This window comes from Haemaphysalis longicornis, unplaced genomic scaffold (genome assembly GCF_048455015.1).
Source record: "Haemaphysalis longicornis isolate Haplotype H1 unplaced genomic scaffold, Haemaphysalis longicornis Haplotype H1 scaffold_3, whole genome shotgun sequence".
In the NCBI taxonomy this organism is placed as follows: domain Eukaryota; kingdom Metazoa; phylum Arthropoda; class Arachnida; order Ixodida; family Ixodidae; genus Haemaphysalis; species Haemaphysalis longicornis.
In genome coordinates, this window is record NW_027526335.1 from 24431247 (window position 1) to 24449936 (window position 18690).

The 18690-nt window shown below is 48.0% G+C and overlaps 1 protein-coding gene across 1 annotated transcript in view; it reads right to left on the reverse strand.

The window, feature by feature from the left end:
• Window positions 1-18690, reverse strand: part of LOC144174157 (cholecystokinin receptor-like) — a 106520-nt gene that overhangs the window by 23961 nt on the left and 63869 nt on the right. Inside the window, exons 4-6 of the mRNA XM_077702655.1 lie at window positions 17555-17755; window positions 2783-2948; window positions 2136-2149 (exon numbers count right to left, since the gene is read on the reverse strand). Coding sequence (XP_077558781.1) covers window positions 2136-2149; window positions 2783-2948; window positions 17555-17755 — 381 coding nt within the window. The remainder of the gene's footprint in view (window positions 1-2135; window positions 2150-2782; window positions 2949-17554; window positions 17756-18690) is intronic.

Below are 18690 nucleotides of genomic sequence, written 5' to 3' on the forward strand. Positions count from 1 at the left end.
TTCGGTCACTTTTCACGTTTGATGAGGCATCTTAAAACACAAATACAAAGCAGGCAAGCGCAAGTACAATCCCTTGAGACACCACCAAGCTGTTCCGAAATTCAGACACACTGACGTAAGCCCTAAAATCCGCACAGCCGGATGACACTCAAGACGACTTAATTAAGTGGCAGTAAAAATCTACTCCCACAAAACACTTCAACCGCAAAGCTCAAGATGAGCAATAAAAAAACTGTTGCAATAAACAATGCCAAACAACATTCTGGGGGCCACAAAGGACAGCAGCTAAGGCGATCAGTGTTCTGTTCCCATTTGCCGTTTCACTTTCCTTAATTTCACATAAAATGCGGACTACCGCGCTGCAAGACTCCTACGCAAGCGATGGCTGTCGTTCGCAGATATTGTGAGGAACCATATGAGAGGAATGTTGTAATTAGCCTCTATGGCGGGAATTGAGCCGGCGATGCGTCAGGACACCTTTGAAACAAGGCAGGCAATGCATGCGCGCGCCTTTTAAAGACGATAGTCTTTCTTGGGCTACTTAAACCCAGAAATTTTGGTCTGTCTGTATGTCTGTCTGTCTGTCTGTCTCTCCGTCTGTCTGTCTGTGACTCGATTCAGCCACCCGGCCAAAGCAAAAGAATGCCTGCGCAATAGTCTTATATAGTCACAGCTAAATCTACCCGTCTTGGTCCGGTGTAATGTTCATACTTGTCAACATTGTTGAAGAAGAACAAGACATTACGCAATTATGAGACAAGAAATCAATACAGAAGTGATATTTGCAGTGTTCCTTTATAAAAATTCAAACATGCTTGACTTTTGCGAAATTAAATACTTCATCAACTGCAGAAAAAGAATTCACTCCGCCGTCGCCTGCGGTCGCCCGGCGCCACTACGCTAACAGTTACGCAAGGTTCCACTAGATAGTTTCCACGTTCTGCTTGCAACGCACGTGGAGTAGGGAAACGCGGTTCTATAAACGTTGAAGTAGGGCGCCTCGATTAACGCGCGTCTTCGCCGTACGGCAGCGTTCGCATCGAGACACCCGGTTTGGAGCGGTGGAACGCGGGAAATTTAAAATGATTTAAGCAAACATTTGGCGTCTTGACCTTGGGAGGAGCGCGACGCAAGAGGAACATGAGAGGTGAGCGGTAAAGCGAAGGAAGGCATTTACTTCGCAAAAGCCGATAAAGACTATCGTCTTTTGACGTCATTTGCAACGAAAGGAGCAGATACGCGGCCAATTTTTTAAATCTCAGCCTCCACCTCACTTAGGGCATCGCGATCGTAGAAAAAAGCGGGTGCTCAGAATCAAGTAAATACGTCTCTACAAGAGTAGAAAGTAAATAAATCCTGCTGCGACAAAACTCAGTTACCTTCCTATTCGGTAAAAAAGGCTGCAAGGAGATGAGGTAGCTTCGGAGAGATTTCACCGGGCGGAAAACGGTGATTTGAACGTAGGAAAGGCAAGGCTATCAAGATTGAGACATTCCAATACCGAAATCGCGAAATGAAAATTCTATTTCTTCGGCATCTTTTGTTCCTTACCGTCTCTTCATACCGGAAAAGAGGGAGGAAGTACAGGTGGTACAAAGGCAGACAAACACATGAGGAAGAGCGTGTAAACCGCAGTGGGAGAGCACTGCCGTTCTGTGCCGACGCTTACGACCCTGCCGAGTTCTAGGGCTTTTCGCCCCGAGGGCCTAAAACGCAATCAAGCGGCGAACCGTTTTCCATCTAGCTGCATAAATAGAGACGTGTGGGGCTTCAGGATGCCTCGCGCGCAGCATCGACGAAAAGACCACGAGATGGGAGGCCGCGCATCCCGAGCCGCTGCCGCATACGACCCTCCTCCCGGAGTGGTTTAGCATCCCAAAAATTCCTCCGCTGGTTTCTAGCCTCAGGCAAACTGCCTTTGTTATCGACCAATGGGCGGACAGATGGAAAGGGATCAGTTTTCTGGAAGGGACGCGAGCTCTTGCTTACGCGCACTGCCCGAAAAACATTCCCGGGTGTTCGTACGTCCTTGGCTTGGTTACGACCGCGGTCTACCCTCTAATTTAGGCCCGTCTTTTGGTAGCCATTCTGTTATTCTGGAGGTCCACTGGTTGTTATTTCTCCGCATTGCATACCCAGCCCAAGGGAACTTCTTCTTCTTATACCTTGCCAAACGAGCCTATGTAAGCGCACTTTCGCTGACCTACGATCTCGACGTGGCGCCTTTACACCTCTTACGTAACTATTTCGTGACCGCAAGAGTTCGCAGCCCTCATGTGGTTTTCGGCGTAAACACCACACATATCGGGAGGAGCCTTCGTCTTGCAGTGTACATAAATAAGCTGCGAATGAATGAATGAATGAATGAATGAATGAATGAATGAATGAATGAATGAATGAATCTGCTTAACTGGACCCACGCGAAACTCCAACGGGGAGAAACTAAAAGGTTAGACCTAGAAATTCCGCGCGTTCGAAAGTTAGCTTCTGGGTGTTTGACTTTACATATCTGTTTTACATTACGTATCCCATCTGCGACACGTTCCGCGTTTGACGTTCGTAAAAGATAACGATGGGTTACTGCTGAAAATGAGTTCAATCGATAAAATATCGCAGCTTGACTGCGTTTTTGTCAGTTTAGAGCACGCCGGCATATATAGCGACGCTCTTCGCCCTGATTGGTTTTCGTTTTCGACGGAAGGCAAGTTGCGGCGAGAGTCGGACGAGAAAACGAAGGCGGCCAGTGTACTTGCCGTTCTTTCCATCGGCGTGCGATGGCGACCGGCCGGCGGCGGCCTGCTGCATGGCCGCCCTCAGGGTGGTGGCGATGCGCGAGTACGTGGCCACCATCCCCAGCAGCGGCAGCACCAGCAGCAGTGCGTCCAGGAAGAGCGTGAAGAGCCGCTCGTACAGCGGCTCGCCCCAGTCCTCGCGGCACTTCATCTTGGCTGCGCGCGCAAACAATGGGACACCCAAGGAATCAGGCACACGATGAGCTCGATGTAAAAAGTTAAACACAGGTCACTAAACAAGTCCGGAGGAGTAATAACCTCTACGTTAATCAGGAATTAGCTGACGGGGACCACGACGGTCTCCTGAGTCCAGAGGTCACTGGGCAATCGCGGCCAACCGAGCCCTCTTGATGGACTAAAGTTGGTCATGGGGATCTGAGGTGGCCAGCAGGTCCTCCCACTGTTCAGGCGTCTGCGTGGGGATGAGACTAAGGGCCGTATTCTGAGTCCCTCTTCCACTCCATTTGCTCCCTCCACTCGGCTGAGGGGTTGATTTCGCAATGCTAATGCATGGGGAAATCTAGTTCAAGGAGCGCCTCCACAGGAGGCTCGAGTGGAGGAAGGACTCGGAATACCAGGGTAAGGGAAGGGCCGAGGGGGCATTTCCAAATCGTCTGCCAGAGGGCGCGGTGTTGGAGGCCAAATATGTAGGTGGCGGGGTAGGAGGTTGATTTGATTAGAGTGAAGCAGCGTTCCATGGTGTGTGTGTGTGTGTGTGTGTGTGTGTGTGTGTGTGTGTGTGTGTGTGTGTGTGTGTGTGTGTGTGTGTGTGTGTGTGTGCGTGTGTGTGTGTGTGTGTGCGTGTGTGTGTGTGTGTGCATGTGTATGTGTGCGTGTGCGTGTGCGTGCATGTGTGTGTGTGGGTGTGTGTGTGTGTGTGTGTGTGCGTGTGTGTGTGTGTGTGCATGTGTATGTGTGCGTGTGCGTGTGCGTGCATGTGTGTGTGTGGGGGTGTGTGTGTGTGTGTGTGTGTGTGTGTGTGTGTGTGTGTGTGTGTGTGTGTGTGTGTGTGTGTGTGTGTGTGTGTGTGTGTGTGTGTGTGTGTGTGTGTGTGTGTGTGTGCGTGTGTGTGTGTGTGTGTGCGTGTGTGTGTGTGTGTGCATGTGTATGTGTGCGTGTGCGTGTGCGTGCATGTGTGTGTGTGGGTGTGTGTGTGTGTGTGTGCGTGTGCGTGTGCGTGCATGTGTGTGTGTGGGTGTGTGTGTGTATGTGTGTGTGTGTGTGTGCGTGCATGTGTGCGTGTGTGTGTGCGTGCATGTGTGCGTGTGTGTGTTGATGCGGTGATACATCATAGCCTCTTCCTGTGTCAGTTTGTGGTGGCTCAGTTGAAGGGCACGCCGTGTGAGGCGGTATTGCTTAAAGGGGTCCTGAAATGCCTTCCGCCGATGCATGGATGTACATGTAACCAAATAAAGCAATGTATTAGCAATCTCCTCCTGCAAGAATTTTGTTAAAGCGATGAGTATTAGCTGAGAAATCGTAAATCAAAAACCGCGAATTATCGTCGCGCCGTATTTCCTCCTCCTTTCAACTGTTTCTTCGCTGTTGGCCTCCCCTCCCATGATGCTCCGCTCTTCAGCGGTGACGTACTTCCGCTATTGCGCTCCCACAGACTGCCGTCTGCTACGGGCCAGCTCTTTCGGCTTTTTCATCTCTGTAGACACCATTGACACAGGCTGGAAAAGCGAACGAATGACCTGGCCGCATGTGTGCGGCCTGGCCTTGCCCTTTCGCGGTGTACGTAGCTGCAGGGCTGCAGTTGATATCGGCGGCGAACTCGCAGCAGCGTGGGGAGAATCGTGCGCTCGTTCCCTTTGGTGCACCGCGCACTGTTTATCCAAAAAGCGCGGTCTCAGATGTGGCCCCGCTGGTGCCGGGTGTTATTTTGCGGTGGTTGTAATTCCTACTACCGGCGGCATGTGAAAAAAGACATTTTCAACCGACACAGAACCCGTGCACAAAACGCGCCGGATCGGATCGCTTTATCAGCGGCGATGAACGTGAAGGCGAAGAGCAAACCAACGCTGCACTCGATCAGCGAGAACCCGTGTTCTGACAAGCTGCACCCATGTGTTGCATTCAACACTGACGGGAAAGCGTTTGTTTGCACTTGTTTGGATAGTCGTAAAATGTCCAAACACTCCGGCACTCCGCTAGCAGATCAGCCGGCGAGACATTTCGGAAAACATTTGACAGATGGCGCCGTATGCATTAGTGTGTCGCTACGCAAAACTGATGAGACGCTCTACTAAAACTCCCATCGCGGTGTCACGTAGCGGGACGCAAAAATTTAGCGTTTAGCGTATGCAAAGGCCACAAACGCTGTACTAAAACTCTATTAGCAGCAAAATAGCGTGCGTATGTGAAACCGCTTGCGTTTACAAAGCTGCACGCCGAGCGCGTACGTTTCAAACCTAGTGACATCGTTTAAATACACTGGCAAGCACAGTGTAACGTAGTCAGATATCAACCGTATGCTCAGGCGACAAGCAAGAGCTTGTTTTATGTGGGGCGGAGATTGCGCATAAAGGCCCGTTCGCACTTGCGACGAAAGCGAGTGAGAGCGGCAGGAATTCCGTCGCTTTGTCGCGCGACGATCGTTTTTGTCGAATGGTCGGGACAAATTTTGGTTGCGCGACAGAATTCCCGTCGCTTTCGCTCGCTTTCGTCGCAAGCGTGAATGGAAAGTTCTGCCGCTGCCGTCTGCTACGCAGCTCGGAGGTAACCGCGCGATCTGCTCGGGCCGGATGAACGCGCACACTCCCGCACGGCAGCGCCCCAAGCGGCAGACGGCCGCGTACATCGCTCCCAGCGCCCGCCTGGAGCCCACCCTCGGCACACTAGCCAGTATATTTCAGGCACTATAATGGAGGAAAGATTTTTTGCTTCTGATGAACCTAGTTCTTTGCCCCTGTGTTTTTAAATACGTGAAGTGGTTAGCACGTCGTCCTCATGCAGCTCTGTATCGTCGTAGCATCGCTGATTGTCCGAACGAAGCTTGCAGCTAAGCCAATGCAACGACCGAAGCTGTGTGTGTGTGTGTGCATCGCCTCCTGTGTGTTGTGGACGCGTTCGTTTCGCGATGAAACGCGACATTGTACTTCTGCGGGTGGATAGTGCTTCCCATGGTCTGGATTATCTTTCTCGAACGACGTACCACTCAACCTCGCATTTGGTATGTGCAGTGTGTGCCTGGCTAAAAGCCTTCGCGCTTGCGCGCCAGAGTTGTGACTTGCTGCTCGTCCCCGCAAACCGGGTGTGAGGTGAGTGCCGTATTTACGACGGGCAGGAGGAGGCAACTCATCGTCTGTCAATCGCGGTTCAGACTTGCAACGCATGTTGTGACGTTGCGTTCGTTCGAAACGCATCTCTGGATTGTTTTGAAGTTGAATAAAATGTACGCGTCAAACCCGGGCATTCGGCTCAGGGCGTTCTCTGCGATTGCACCAAAGAAGTGCCACGGGACTTTCTTTATGGTACGTACTCACGTAAGATAAAATCCACGTCGTGTTATGGCCGTGTTGCATTCAATACGAACGGTTAAGCGTTTGTTTACACTTGTTTCGTTTGTAGTAAAATGTCAAAGCACTCCGGCACTCCGCTGGCAGATCAGCCGGCGAGCCGACGCTGAGCAGACGACTCATCTCTTTGCCGGAAGTGCGTGAAAAAGCCGCCCAATAGCAGGATGTCTAGCTCATGACGAACATCTGGGAATCGATGATGTAGACATGTGAAGATGGCGGCGTCCAAAAACACGAAGGAAAGGGTGAGAAAAAAGCGACAAACTTTGCAACAAAAGTGTGAGCTTTCCGCTGCGCGTAAAAGAGTAATACTTGGCACAGGTGACGTTGGCGACCCAATCTAGCGATTGCGCTAGTTCATTTAGTGTGCTCAAAATGCCTTTCAGGGCCCCTTTAAGGAAGTATTTGTATATTCGTGGAATAGATAGCTAGTCTCCCGGTAATAGCAGCGAGGCTGTGCTAAAAATGACGTCTCGTTAGCGATACGGCTCCTTTGTTTAAAATGTCACTTTTCTTTTTAGACTTGGTCGGTGACATGTGTTTCTGTTTCACCCTTTATACTACGCTACCCGACCAGACGGTCTGTCCAAGCATCGACTTTATCAAAATTGCGTTCAAACACAGACAGGCACATCGGTACTTCATTGGAGCAAACCAGCCGTCACATTGACAGTTTTCCAGGACATCGCTTGTCAGCTGGACCTCGCATTGCTCCGGCGTTGCTGCGATGACTTCAGGTAGCTCAGTGACGCCTTTGCCCTCCCACACCATGTGGTGCAGGGTGTTGGGCATCCCAGAGCAGAAGTTGCAGTCGTGGCTGAAAAGCGTGGGGAGTATCTTGTACATCTGTGTGGCGCGCGGAAAGAAGTTTGTCTGCAGTCTCCGGAATTGTGTGGGTTTTCTTTGGTTAGCTTTGGGTGGGGCACCGGATATCTTCTTTTTGATAGCCTGTAGGGCCGTACTGCTGCGCTTGGGGATGGACGGGTGGTTGTTGGCAGAGTGGTTAGTTCCTATGAGGGCTGAAGCCCGGTGTGAGTGGCCTCGGGCTGCCGCTTCATTACCCTCTAAGTACTCGTGACCCGGTGTCCAAATGATATTTTTGTTCAATGGAGTTTTTCGTGCTCTTAAACACTTATATAATAGAGTAAGTTCCACCGCTCAGATACGGCCCTTTTGAAAACTACGGCAGGCCGTTTGCGAGTCAGTGATGACGGTCACCCGTTCTTGGATATCTGGTACTGTGGTGGAGGCAAGCATGCCTGCTGTCTCATCTGCAGAGCCGGTGTCAACTGTATTGACCTTCGCGGGGCACAATTCCTCTACTTTACTCTTTGTGACACCAAACTTGTGCGCCCACTTGGTTCTTGCCGGGTATCTCGTAGCGTCGACGCATCTTGTTGAGCTGTCCTTGCTGTTGGCTTTTCGCAAGGCCTTGACCCTGGCTTTCCTTCGCCCTTGTGGTAAACCGGGTCCATGTTGTGTGGGACGTATTCCCTCGAGGCATGGGGGATGCGTCGTTTTTGTTTTCAGGGTCCCACGCTTGGCTCGTAACTTAGGCGGTACAAGGTAGCTCGGCCGGTCGAAGTAAGCCTGAGTCGTTCGATTTGGCTGGCTTTATGCGCCTCGATGACTTCCCGCCACGTGTTGTGGACACCTAAGTCAAAACGTTACTCTGTGGTCTTGGCTGGTAGTCCCAGCGTTAATTTGTAGACTTGCCGAATTAAAAGGTCGGGTTTCTTTATTTCAGCAATTTTTAGCCACAAGTAAGGTGTGACGTAGGTGATTCTGCTAATTACCAGGGCAGCATTCTGATTGTGTCCTCCTCTTTCAACCCATGTTTTTTGGCTCGTTACTCGCCTGATTAGGTGGGTTGACTGGGTGACCATGTTTTGTAGTTTCTGGAGGGTGGCAGTCCCTGCCCCGTCTTTTTGAAAAGTCAGACCCAATACTGGGAGTATATCGACCTTTGGTATGGCAGCGCCGCGAAGCGTCACCTCCGGGTCGGGGGTGTGGGCGGGGGGTCTTCCTCTTGTTCGCTTCTTGAGTATGATAATTTCAAATTTTTCTGGAGAAATAGACAGGCCACATCTTTTCAGATAGGTTTCCGTATGATTAACCACTTCCTGCCGGGTGTCCTGTTGTATGCCTGCAGGGCCTTTGGCATTTAGCTGGTTAGGTAGGTTCATCATTGATAAATTGAAAAGTAATGGCGAGATTACCGACCCCGGCAGAGTGCCCTTCGAAGTGACTTCGAATTTGTCGCGCCGTAATTTGCCAAGTCTCACAGTTGCCGTGCAATGCGAGAGGAAATCCCTGATATAATTATAGACTTTCTCTCCGCATTAGTTCATCCTCAGGGTTTCACATATGGCCGCGTGCGACATGTTGTCAAAAGTCCCTCTGACGTCCAAGGCGGGGATGGCGCTTGTTTGTGAGGTGCTTCGGTTGTCGATGACCTCTGCTTTTATTTGTAAGAGGATATTCTGAGTGGACTTCCGCCCCAATTCGTGGAAGAGGATAATTGAAAAAAAAAACACAAGGGAATCGCAACTTGTGCTCCCCTGACAACTCAAAGAATACACAGGCGGCGAAGCAGAAGTCAACAAAGTGATGTGTGGAGGCGAGTGTCGGCAAATGGAATACTGTGTCGGCAGCCCAGAGAGTATTTATCTTTCGGCAGGGTTGTTTCTCGAAATGTGGAATTACAACGAGAACGCTGGAGATCAAAGAAGAATATTCTAGGCTGGTGACGTCGTGGTCAAACCGTCTCCCTATCAAAATAAGATAGCCCGTGCGGCATTCAGAAGAAAATTGTACATGCACTTTTCTTGAAACACTGATAATAGAGCCGGGCACCGCCGGATGGTAAAAACAAAACAGAAGTATACAAACAGAATGCATGGCTCGCAGCAACATATACGGGCCCGAGGCCGAGTGAGCCACAGAACTTGCAGGCAGCTTGTGGTCCTCGTAGTTTTAATGCGAGCATTTCTTGCCGAGTACCCCCTCAGCCAGGACCATGTAACGCCCTCAATTTCCACAATAACGCTGATATCGCGGAAGTTCCACTTTTAATCTTCATAAGAGCGTAAATGGAGACAAGCGGTCGAACATAGTTTTAGAAAAACCAAGAAATAAAAGCAATATTTATGAAATAGCGAAAAGGCGAACCGTGTAACTCCCTGCATTTCCACAAAAATGCAGATTTTGCGGAAGTTCAGCCTGTAATCGTTGTAATAGCGTAAATGGACATAATTCGTCGAACAGAATTTTGATTAGCGAAAAAATAATAAAAATACAAACAATGGCAAAAATGGCGAACCGTGTAACGCCCGTCTGTTCCACAGATATGCAGATTTGGCGGAAGTAACACCTGTAATCGTTATAATAGCGTAAATGAAGATAATTGGTCGGGCAGAATTCAGATAAACAAGAAAATGAGGCTTTAAAGAACTCACATTCCAGGCAAGCGGCATAAGAATGCTATGCATTCGTATACAGTTTTCGAAATTTCTGCAGATTTTATTTATACCTTGTGTTATTTGGCTTTTGCAGCTTTTGTGATATGACTGTTAATGCACTCCATTCCTGTGAATGCCTGTCAAGTTGCCCAAAAGTGTACGGTGTTAGAGAAGGAGTGTCGCATCGTACAGCTTCAACGGAGAGAATAATATACTTGTGAATAGAAGAAATTACGCTGGCGAGAAGAGCGAGGTAGCGGAATTTGAATGTACAACCTGTCAGGGTTCAAAGCGTCGTGGTAAATAATTAACATTAGCGTACATGGACACCACTCCCCCACATCCTGAGGACGGCCAACTGATGACACCTGGTGGCTGCCGCAAAAAATACGGGTGAAGTAGAGGTGAAAAAAATCTTTTGAACACCAAGCTCGTGTACCTCGTTGGTCTGCCTATATACATGGCGCAGATAGAGTATTGCATTCGCAGATCAAGGTTTCCCAGGCACATACGCTATCGCCAGTTAGCTGCTCTGCCACCCTTTTATCAAAGGGCGGCACTCATATATCACACAGCGCTTGTGCAAGGGGGTTACTGGATCTGACAGGGCCAACCGCAGAGCCAGCTTCTGAAGCGCGTTATGCCAACTACACAAAAGCAACGCATTGGCAGGCGTCCAAAGTACGCTCACTGGCACCCGACGATTTAGCAATGCCATTTTACATAACAGTACCCAGCGCGGATTCCGTTTGGAGGCGGTGTTTCATTTTAGGCTTGCCTTTCAACATCGCCGCTACCGAAGGCGCACAATAGGCGCTTATTCAGCACATTACGCGTGCCGTATTCGCCGCTTTTTTGTGCGTAAAGCTTTTTTTCCCGTATATTACAATACACGAAACTTGCACGAAAGAACTTGGTGGGTGAAACTTTTTTTGGCCAAACATGCCTGAAAATGCGTTAAAAGAAAACAGGTCAGAAAAGTAAAAATCAAGCCATGTACAATGACGCAGCATAGAAAAGAAGGTGGGGACAGAAGACACCGAAAAGCTCTAACATTTCCCTGGTGGAACGGCAACAAAAGTAGAAAGCTGAGGCTAGAATGCCAACATCATTTTAATGTTTCTAGCTGCAGGCTTCACTCGTTTGCTCTGCCGGGCTCCATCAAGACGTTCCGCTGCCGTCTTTCTCGCCGCTCAGAGGCGCTTCAAGAACAATAACAAAAGGCGCGGGTTTCATGGTTTACATATTGTGTGTGTGGAATGGGGGGGGGGGGGGGGTGCTTTAAGCGATATAGAAATATACAAAACCGATCCACCGATATCCTCACCAGTATGTTGTTTGTTGTACGGACACAGAAGACATTGTCTGGTGTATCAGCGGAAATCGTGGAGTTTGCTGCCAGCTACAAATCAATTGTGGATGATATCGCGTGTTTGCACCTTGAAGCCGGCACTAGAGGTGTCCGCGTTTCGGGGTAAGGAAGACATTTTACGCTGCAAGTGCACAACTTCCTTCTTGCGTTTTTGGAGAGACAGGAGCAAGCCTGTGCTTGCTCAAAGGAGCCTCAATTTGAGCCTCAAAGGAGCCTCAATTATGTTCCTCAAAGGAGCCGCGGTGTACGGGCTAAGAGAATCTAAGCTTCAGTCCGAAAAAAAAAAACCCACAACTTTTTTTGTTGTGGGAAATTCATCGCGAGGGAAACATTAATGTAAAGTTGGAACGCCATTTCGGTGTTTTGTACACATTGATTTCATGCCTCGAGGACTGCTGAAAACATTTCCCATTTAGTTTTCGGAAATAGGCAAAGCAATGCAGAAAAAATGTAGGGACCAGAAATGCCGGCAAGAAAATATTGAGAAAGGCTATAGCGGAATCTCCCACAATTCGATACTATCTCGGATATCCGGCGTTTCTGTGAGACCCGCAATTCTTCAATGCACGAGCGTAGAAGACGAATTCATGCCCATTTTTATGTCATGGTTCCTGTTTCTTGCAGGGTCAAGGAATAAACGGCGAAGATGAATATCCCTTCTTGGTGAGTCGGCGGGAAGGCATTACTCACTTAGCATTTTAAATTGCACTAGACGATATTCACCCCCCCCCCCCTTCTATCTCCTTCCCTTCGTCGTTTTTCCCACAACACAAAATCCGACCGAAGTTGGCGTGCGAATGTTTTACCTAGCCGCGCCAATTAGGCAACTGGTGAAACATGATCGAAAAGGAAAAAAATACCAGTGCAAGAGTAATTCCTGCGTGGCAATTGCTGACATCATTGTACTTTGTACACGAGTATTCTTGAGAGCGCGAAGGACGTAATTTATGTCCATGCTGTAAGTCATGTCTCGTTAATATGGACGCCGTTAGTAGGGACACCCCGCAATATGGACGAAATTTCCGGCGACCGGTCTCTCGCCATGCAATTCCGCCCATTAATATGGAAACCCGTAGTCCGGACTATGGACGGCTGTTTTGGGGACGAAACAGGTAAATACAGAAGCTTTTGTCTCGTTATTACGGACACGGGTCCACAAAGAAAACAATAGAAAAGATGACTGGCGACCCCCGAAGCCCCAGGGCGTGCTAGGAATTTACTTTTTGCCAAAGCATAAAAAGCCGAAGCATGCATTTATCTCGGAAACCAGCACCACCGAGTTAGGTAGAAAATTTTCGGGATCAGCGAACATCACTCTAGGGCAGTGACGACAGGGTGACATCCTTTCTATATCAAACAAGATTTCCCGGCGCGGCATACGCCGGAAAGAGCCAGTCCTGAGGATCAGGACAAGATGACAGGACGGTAATCATTCGTGCCAATATTCACTGCGCATAAAGGGCAAGACTTCTCCGGTCAGTTCGGTGGAGGAAATGGCTGGTGTTAAGCGTAAATGGACCGAGCTTCCCCTTATGTTTCCTTAAACGATTCTTCCTAAAACGAGGTTTCTTTAAAGGAATATTCCTTAATGTTTGCGTTTTTGACCTTGATTCGTTATTATGGACGACTCACATTATGGACGATTTTTCTTGGGAACGGAGGCGCCCATATTAACGAGACATGACTGTACCTGTGTAATTCTGAGCGAAAAAAAAAAAAACTAAGGACCAATTGCTGCTTGGAAATTGTGTTGCATACGTTAAACACATGCAATACAAAAGAATCTCAGTTTCACATCTGGCCTAAACCGTTGGAAACTTCCATTTTCTCCGTGACGTCATACCACGTACTTCTAACATACAACCCAATCAAATCGAAGAAAATAACGCGCTGGTCGCCCAACCTGCAGTGCGAGATAGCAACCACTGCGCCATTAGCAACATTTAGACATCATGTAGCACCAACGGTGTCTACAGTAGCGCCGCGCCCCTTTAATTAGGGCGGTTCCAAACTACGCAATCATCCATCAGCGTGCAATGCGTCCTGGCAAACACGTCTTCCGCAGCAACGCGCGGCGCGCAGCCGTCCCCTCCAACTCTGTTCACAAAAAAAAAACAGTTTACTTTCGTTGCACAGCGGATAGCGTTGTCGCTTGATGATACGTCAATATAAGCAAACATCTTCTTTAAGAGTTCCAGGCCGTAGGCAAACTGAAGAGTTTTCCCACTTAAACAGACACGTCACCACATCATCATCGTCGTCGTCGTCGTAAGGCTAGTTGAAGGCAGGACGAAGTTCTGTGCCGCAGACTCCTAACTGCTTCTCTCTTGTGATGCCCGAATTCATTTTTTGCCCCGAATATTCTTATTCCTTTTCCCAGCCTGTCAACACCTGATCCACCTCTTCTTAGCGACGCGTACGCCAGTGATTGGTTAACCTATTAATACGTCATTAACTGTGACGCCACAGACGCAGACGAAGAGCTTCCTCGTCCCGTTATTAGATGATACTAGTCTGCTTTTTGGTTCGCAAGGAAGCGCCCCTCCTCTCCCTCCGCCCCCCCCCCCCCAGACACACTTGCCCTTTGGCAAGTAGCATAACAGCATTTCCCACAGAAGCTGCAACTTACTTGCAGTTTTTAATCGTAAGAATCTCCCTCCTCCCCCCGCCCCGCATGCGGTTTCAGTAACAACGAAACTGCTTCATTTAAACTTTTTTTGCTCGCAAGCCCCACCTCACGATCTACAGCGTACCAGTTCGCATGTAAACACACTTTTGAGTATATCCTTATGATATATGATGGCGCCCAAGTATGATAAATTACATTTTTGCTTGGTCATACACGTTAGCCTAGGAAGAAAGAAATTTCTTTGAAGATTGAGTGCATCGTTTGCAGCTCGTGATCGATGGGACAGGCGAAATTTATTTGCCCAATACCCCGAGATTTTCTATGATTGATGGAGAATAAAATATGTCTACAAAAAGATCCATCAGCTTGTCTTCCAACAAAAACGTTCGAACAAGAAAAAACTGTGTTTCCTGGTTATAAAATAAAAAAAAAAACAGGGAAGGATGGGTCAATTTAAATAGAAATGGAAACTTCTGCGAAGTAAGACAAGGGCGTGGCTACTTCATTTCTAGAACAAGGTGTTACTACGCCCAGTTTTCTGTATTCAGTATCACGCGGCGTCAAACTTTTCGTAGTATCACTCAGCTCGAAAAAAAATGACTTATTAGCGAAATTATAAAAAAAAACTGCGTGTAAATGTTGTATACATTTCACAGCAGTCCATTATTCACATCTATTGCAATTAAGGCAGCGTCAAAAAGGATGCTTGTCTTTTATTTGTTCTCAGAAAAATAGGCAGTTTATTGCAATTAGTAAGAATCTTGGTACGCAATGCTTGGAATATTTGTACAAGATTTTGAGGATAAGTCACCTTCGCGATTTATGTTCTGTTTGTCAATACTCAAGCCACGCCATTTTAACGTTGAGAAATAAGCCCCGGAACAATGGGGACTTTCTGTTGCGGGATTCTAAATGAATAAAAACGACTGCCCCAGTCAGTGCCGGGAACGTATTACTGGTCTGGGCAAATCAACTATACATGAAGTATAGAGATCGCCAACTACTGCAGTATGTTGAAATAAATAAATAAAATAAAAAAATAAACTCAAAATGTTGTAAGCCGGCGAAAAAAAAAAGCAAATGGAGGTATTTGTGTGTGCATATTCTATGCACTTCAGTGTCGTATATTGTATTCGAAGTGCATGCAAATGCAGACAGCGACAGAGCTCGTCACATTTTCCCAAAAGTGATGTCATCACCGTTTTCAATAACTTTACCCTAATGGCAATCATTTTTTTACGCTTTAATCTACCATGGGAACTGCGCTTGGTGAAGCTAAACCTGTCAAATGTCGCGTTCTTCTCCCAATATTAATTTGCAGTGTTTCTCAGGAAAAGGGTGTCATTACTCCGAAAGTCATGGACGTTCAAGCCAGGGAAGTTGGATGACTAGCGAAGCTTGTTAGCACACGACATTTAAGTTACACATTAGGTAACAGATTTTATAGAAAAGCATGAAAAGGTTTATTTTTCGCGAGCGTGGACGGTTGTCATTCCTAAAAAAAAATATGCATACATAGCTGCACATACTTTTATTGCGACTCTACTGATCTGGAAAATGATACGAATCGCTGACTACTCTCCTCAAAATGCATATTTAAGGGACAGACGTATAAGTTTGTGGTCCAAATCAGTATTTTGAACGGCGTGCAAATTTGATGGTGACCGCGTGCTAGTAGTACACCAGCCGCGACGGTCATTTACCAGCGCCTCGCACTGCAAAAACATCTCGCGGTTAAAAGACATATGAAGACCTGTGAGTTTTTATTCTCTGATAATTAAAATATATGAAATATAAAAAGTTCAGACCTGTCCTTTACGCACCGAAACGGCCCCTCTGCTATGCAGTGCGCCGCAGTAGATGGCTATCAATATATTTGAAACACCCCATGACCTTTAACGGGCATAGAAATCGGCACGCATCGGCGTTTTCGTTTTTCGCCAGGAATCACATTCTTGGTCCTGCGCTCAGAACCAGAACGCCTTAGCGACTGAGCACCGCGGCGAATAGGCGCCATTTTCCGAGTGGCGAAGAAGACAGCCGATGCTGATTTCTTGATCTTTTAGCCCCTCAGGCGCACTCTTCGGACGTCGTTCGCACTCTACGCTGTTTGCCCCGTATCCCAAGGAGGCCAGGCAGCCATCTCCTTTATCTGAGGAATGTTGCTGCAAGCTACAAGCAGCGTTTACATAACAGTGGATCCAATTACGGCTGTGTCAACGTCATAGAAACGGGTTGCGTTGCTGCGATGACGCAATGCAGTGAATGTGCCAGCAGAGGATGATCAACATGGGACCAAGCAGCAGGGACTGGTGCTTTGCTAATTGCACGTGAACCCGGTCGAAACGGAGCGAGTTGGAGTGAGGTATTATGGGACATTGCTGCTGCAAGTGACAAGCTGCTCTCTAGCGCTGAAACCTCGCTGAGGCACCGACTGGGACGACACCGGTTGGCACGGCCCGTGAAGTGAAAGAATCGTCGTAATTTTGCGCTGCCACACTTTCAGGAGCCACTGTCGCAAAGAATAAAAATAAAGAAAACTCAGCCTGATTAATTTTAAGTGCAATTAATGACTTAGCCTGCTCGAGGTAGGTAACATTCGTATCATCCTGGGCACAGCCATTCATGCAAATGTGACCAGCATCCAAGCTAATGCTGCATAATTTTTGTTCCGAAAACAAAATGTTAGGCCACTGATGCGAAGTATAGACAACTGTAAATTTTATATCTATTTTTTTTATTTTACAGGCTTTGACGGCAGGTTAGGTAGGGGTGTACAACAGGTAAATTAATAATACGGTTATAAACACAAAATAAGAACAAAAACACACCAGGAAAGTAAAATGACAACCGGGTTGCAAGTGAACAAACACGCGCAGAAGAAGTACGAAGTGCATCGAGTGGCAGGATGCAATTAAATAAACAATTCAAAGACATAATTGTAAAACATGGGCCGTATACGCACACAAGTGCTAAAATGTGTTCCCATTTATGCACTTCTGCTTTGCTAGCTGTCGGATAATACTGTTTTCAGCAATATACAAGTAAAACTTATTTTGACTCCTGTACTGGGATGGTTTTTAGAAAAAATAAACCTAACAATTTCCATTTTATTTCGTGCGAATAAACGCAAATAATCTTCTAGGCAAATCAGACTGCGGTGTCACAATACAGCGTTCGGCTGACGACTCCACAGAGCACAAAGTGAAGCCCCAAAACTGAGTACCACTTGTAAGCGTCAATGGTAGCATTGTTCTACATATTCCCACGAGAAGATTGGAACACTTCAAGGAGAGTGAGCTTGTACAGCCGAAAGCAGCCAGAAGACAGCTGACAGGAAGCCCCAGAAAGCCAATCATACCATACTAACTTAAAGATACAAGAACAAGAAATGTTTTGCTCTTTAACATTGGTCTCCATAGGAACTCTGTGTACTGAGCGACGCGTAATGTGGTCCGATGAAGGCTCTTTTCACAACAGACGAAAGATTAAAAAGGTCTGACAAGGTGCACAAACTGACCAGCGTCCTAGTGTTTGCGAAAAGACTCAAGCGCTAAAAATGGACGAACGGTCCATTTTTTAGTGCTTCAACCATGTTGCAAAGTTCGCACCAACTCGGCCAGCAAGCAAGTTCTTAAGTGCTGGTCTTACACGCTGAAAAGCAAGAAGACGTAAAGAAAGAGTTTATAGAGACTGCAGCAAGCTTTGCAGCAGTAGTGCTAAAAGAGGAGGAGGAGGAGGAGGAGGAGGAGGAGGAGGAGGAGGAGGAGGATGCTCACCGGAGTCCTTGATGGGCTTGAGCTGGCTGAGCATAGCGATGGGCAGCATGAGCAGCAGCGAGGCGATCCAGACTGCAGCGATGATGCGCTGGGCGTGGCGCAGCGTCTGCCACGAGCGCGAACGCAGGGGATCGCAGATGGCGAAGTAGCGCTCCACCGACATGGCCACGAGGGTCCACGCGGACACGCACACGGACACCGCTGAGAAGGAGGAAAAGGTGTTCCCTGGCCATCACGCTAGGAGGCCCGGTGCGACCGCACTCGCTTAGTGCATGCACATAACCGCGCACGCACACACAGGCATGCTCGTGCACGCACCAACGGGGACACGCACGCACGCACGCACGCCAATAACCACACGCACACACACGCACGTGCGGGCACAGACACAGAAGTTAGGCGCGCTTTGACCCAGCTGGTCTGAGGTACGTGGTTTCATCCGTACATGGGTTCAAGCTGTGTGTACTCCGCATAGACGTTAATTTACGATAAAGACTGGACGGCTGAAACAGAACGCCAGGAGCGAATATCACTGAGGAGATAGTCTACCAGTGACGCAGTATACAACATGCGTTCGGAGATCGCAGTCGCAAAGTCCAATCTGGCAATTTGATCGTACTGTTTACGAAATCGCGATAATGGAGGAAAGAAACAGCGTGGTTTCGCCGTTCGTTCTGAACGAAAATATGACAGGAATGACGCCCTGGATAGTCTGGACGTCCAATAGCGGGAAGGGCTAGCCGAGAAATCAACCGTGCCAAGAGTATCTCGCTGCATTATTCTCCTTCTCGGGCATAATTCCACTGACAGCGAAAGTGTACGATTACGATATCAAGAGAGGAAGCAGCTTCGCCAACTTTATTGGCTTGAGCAAGAAGGGCACGGACGGTTAAGCGAGCATGGATACAATGTATCCCCTAATGTACGGAGTCATGCGTGCGATAAACCGTTTTCTGGTTACCACCTAGCACAAAAGAGCACCGTCACCGACGCGAGATATTGGTGTGGGGCGCATTCACAGCCCAGCCCAACTGATCTTAGCACTACCGTAACGAGATGCAGACAATATGCGATTCCCACAGATAGCTCAGGTAAATCGTTTGCGTTTTGCGTTTCATCAACAAGAAATGGCCTTA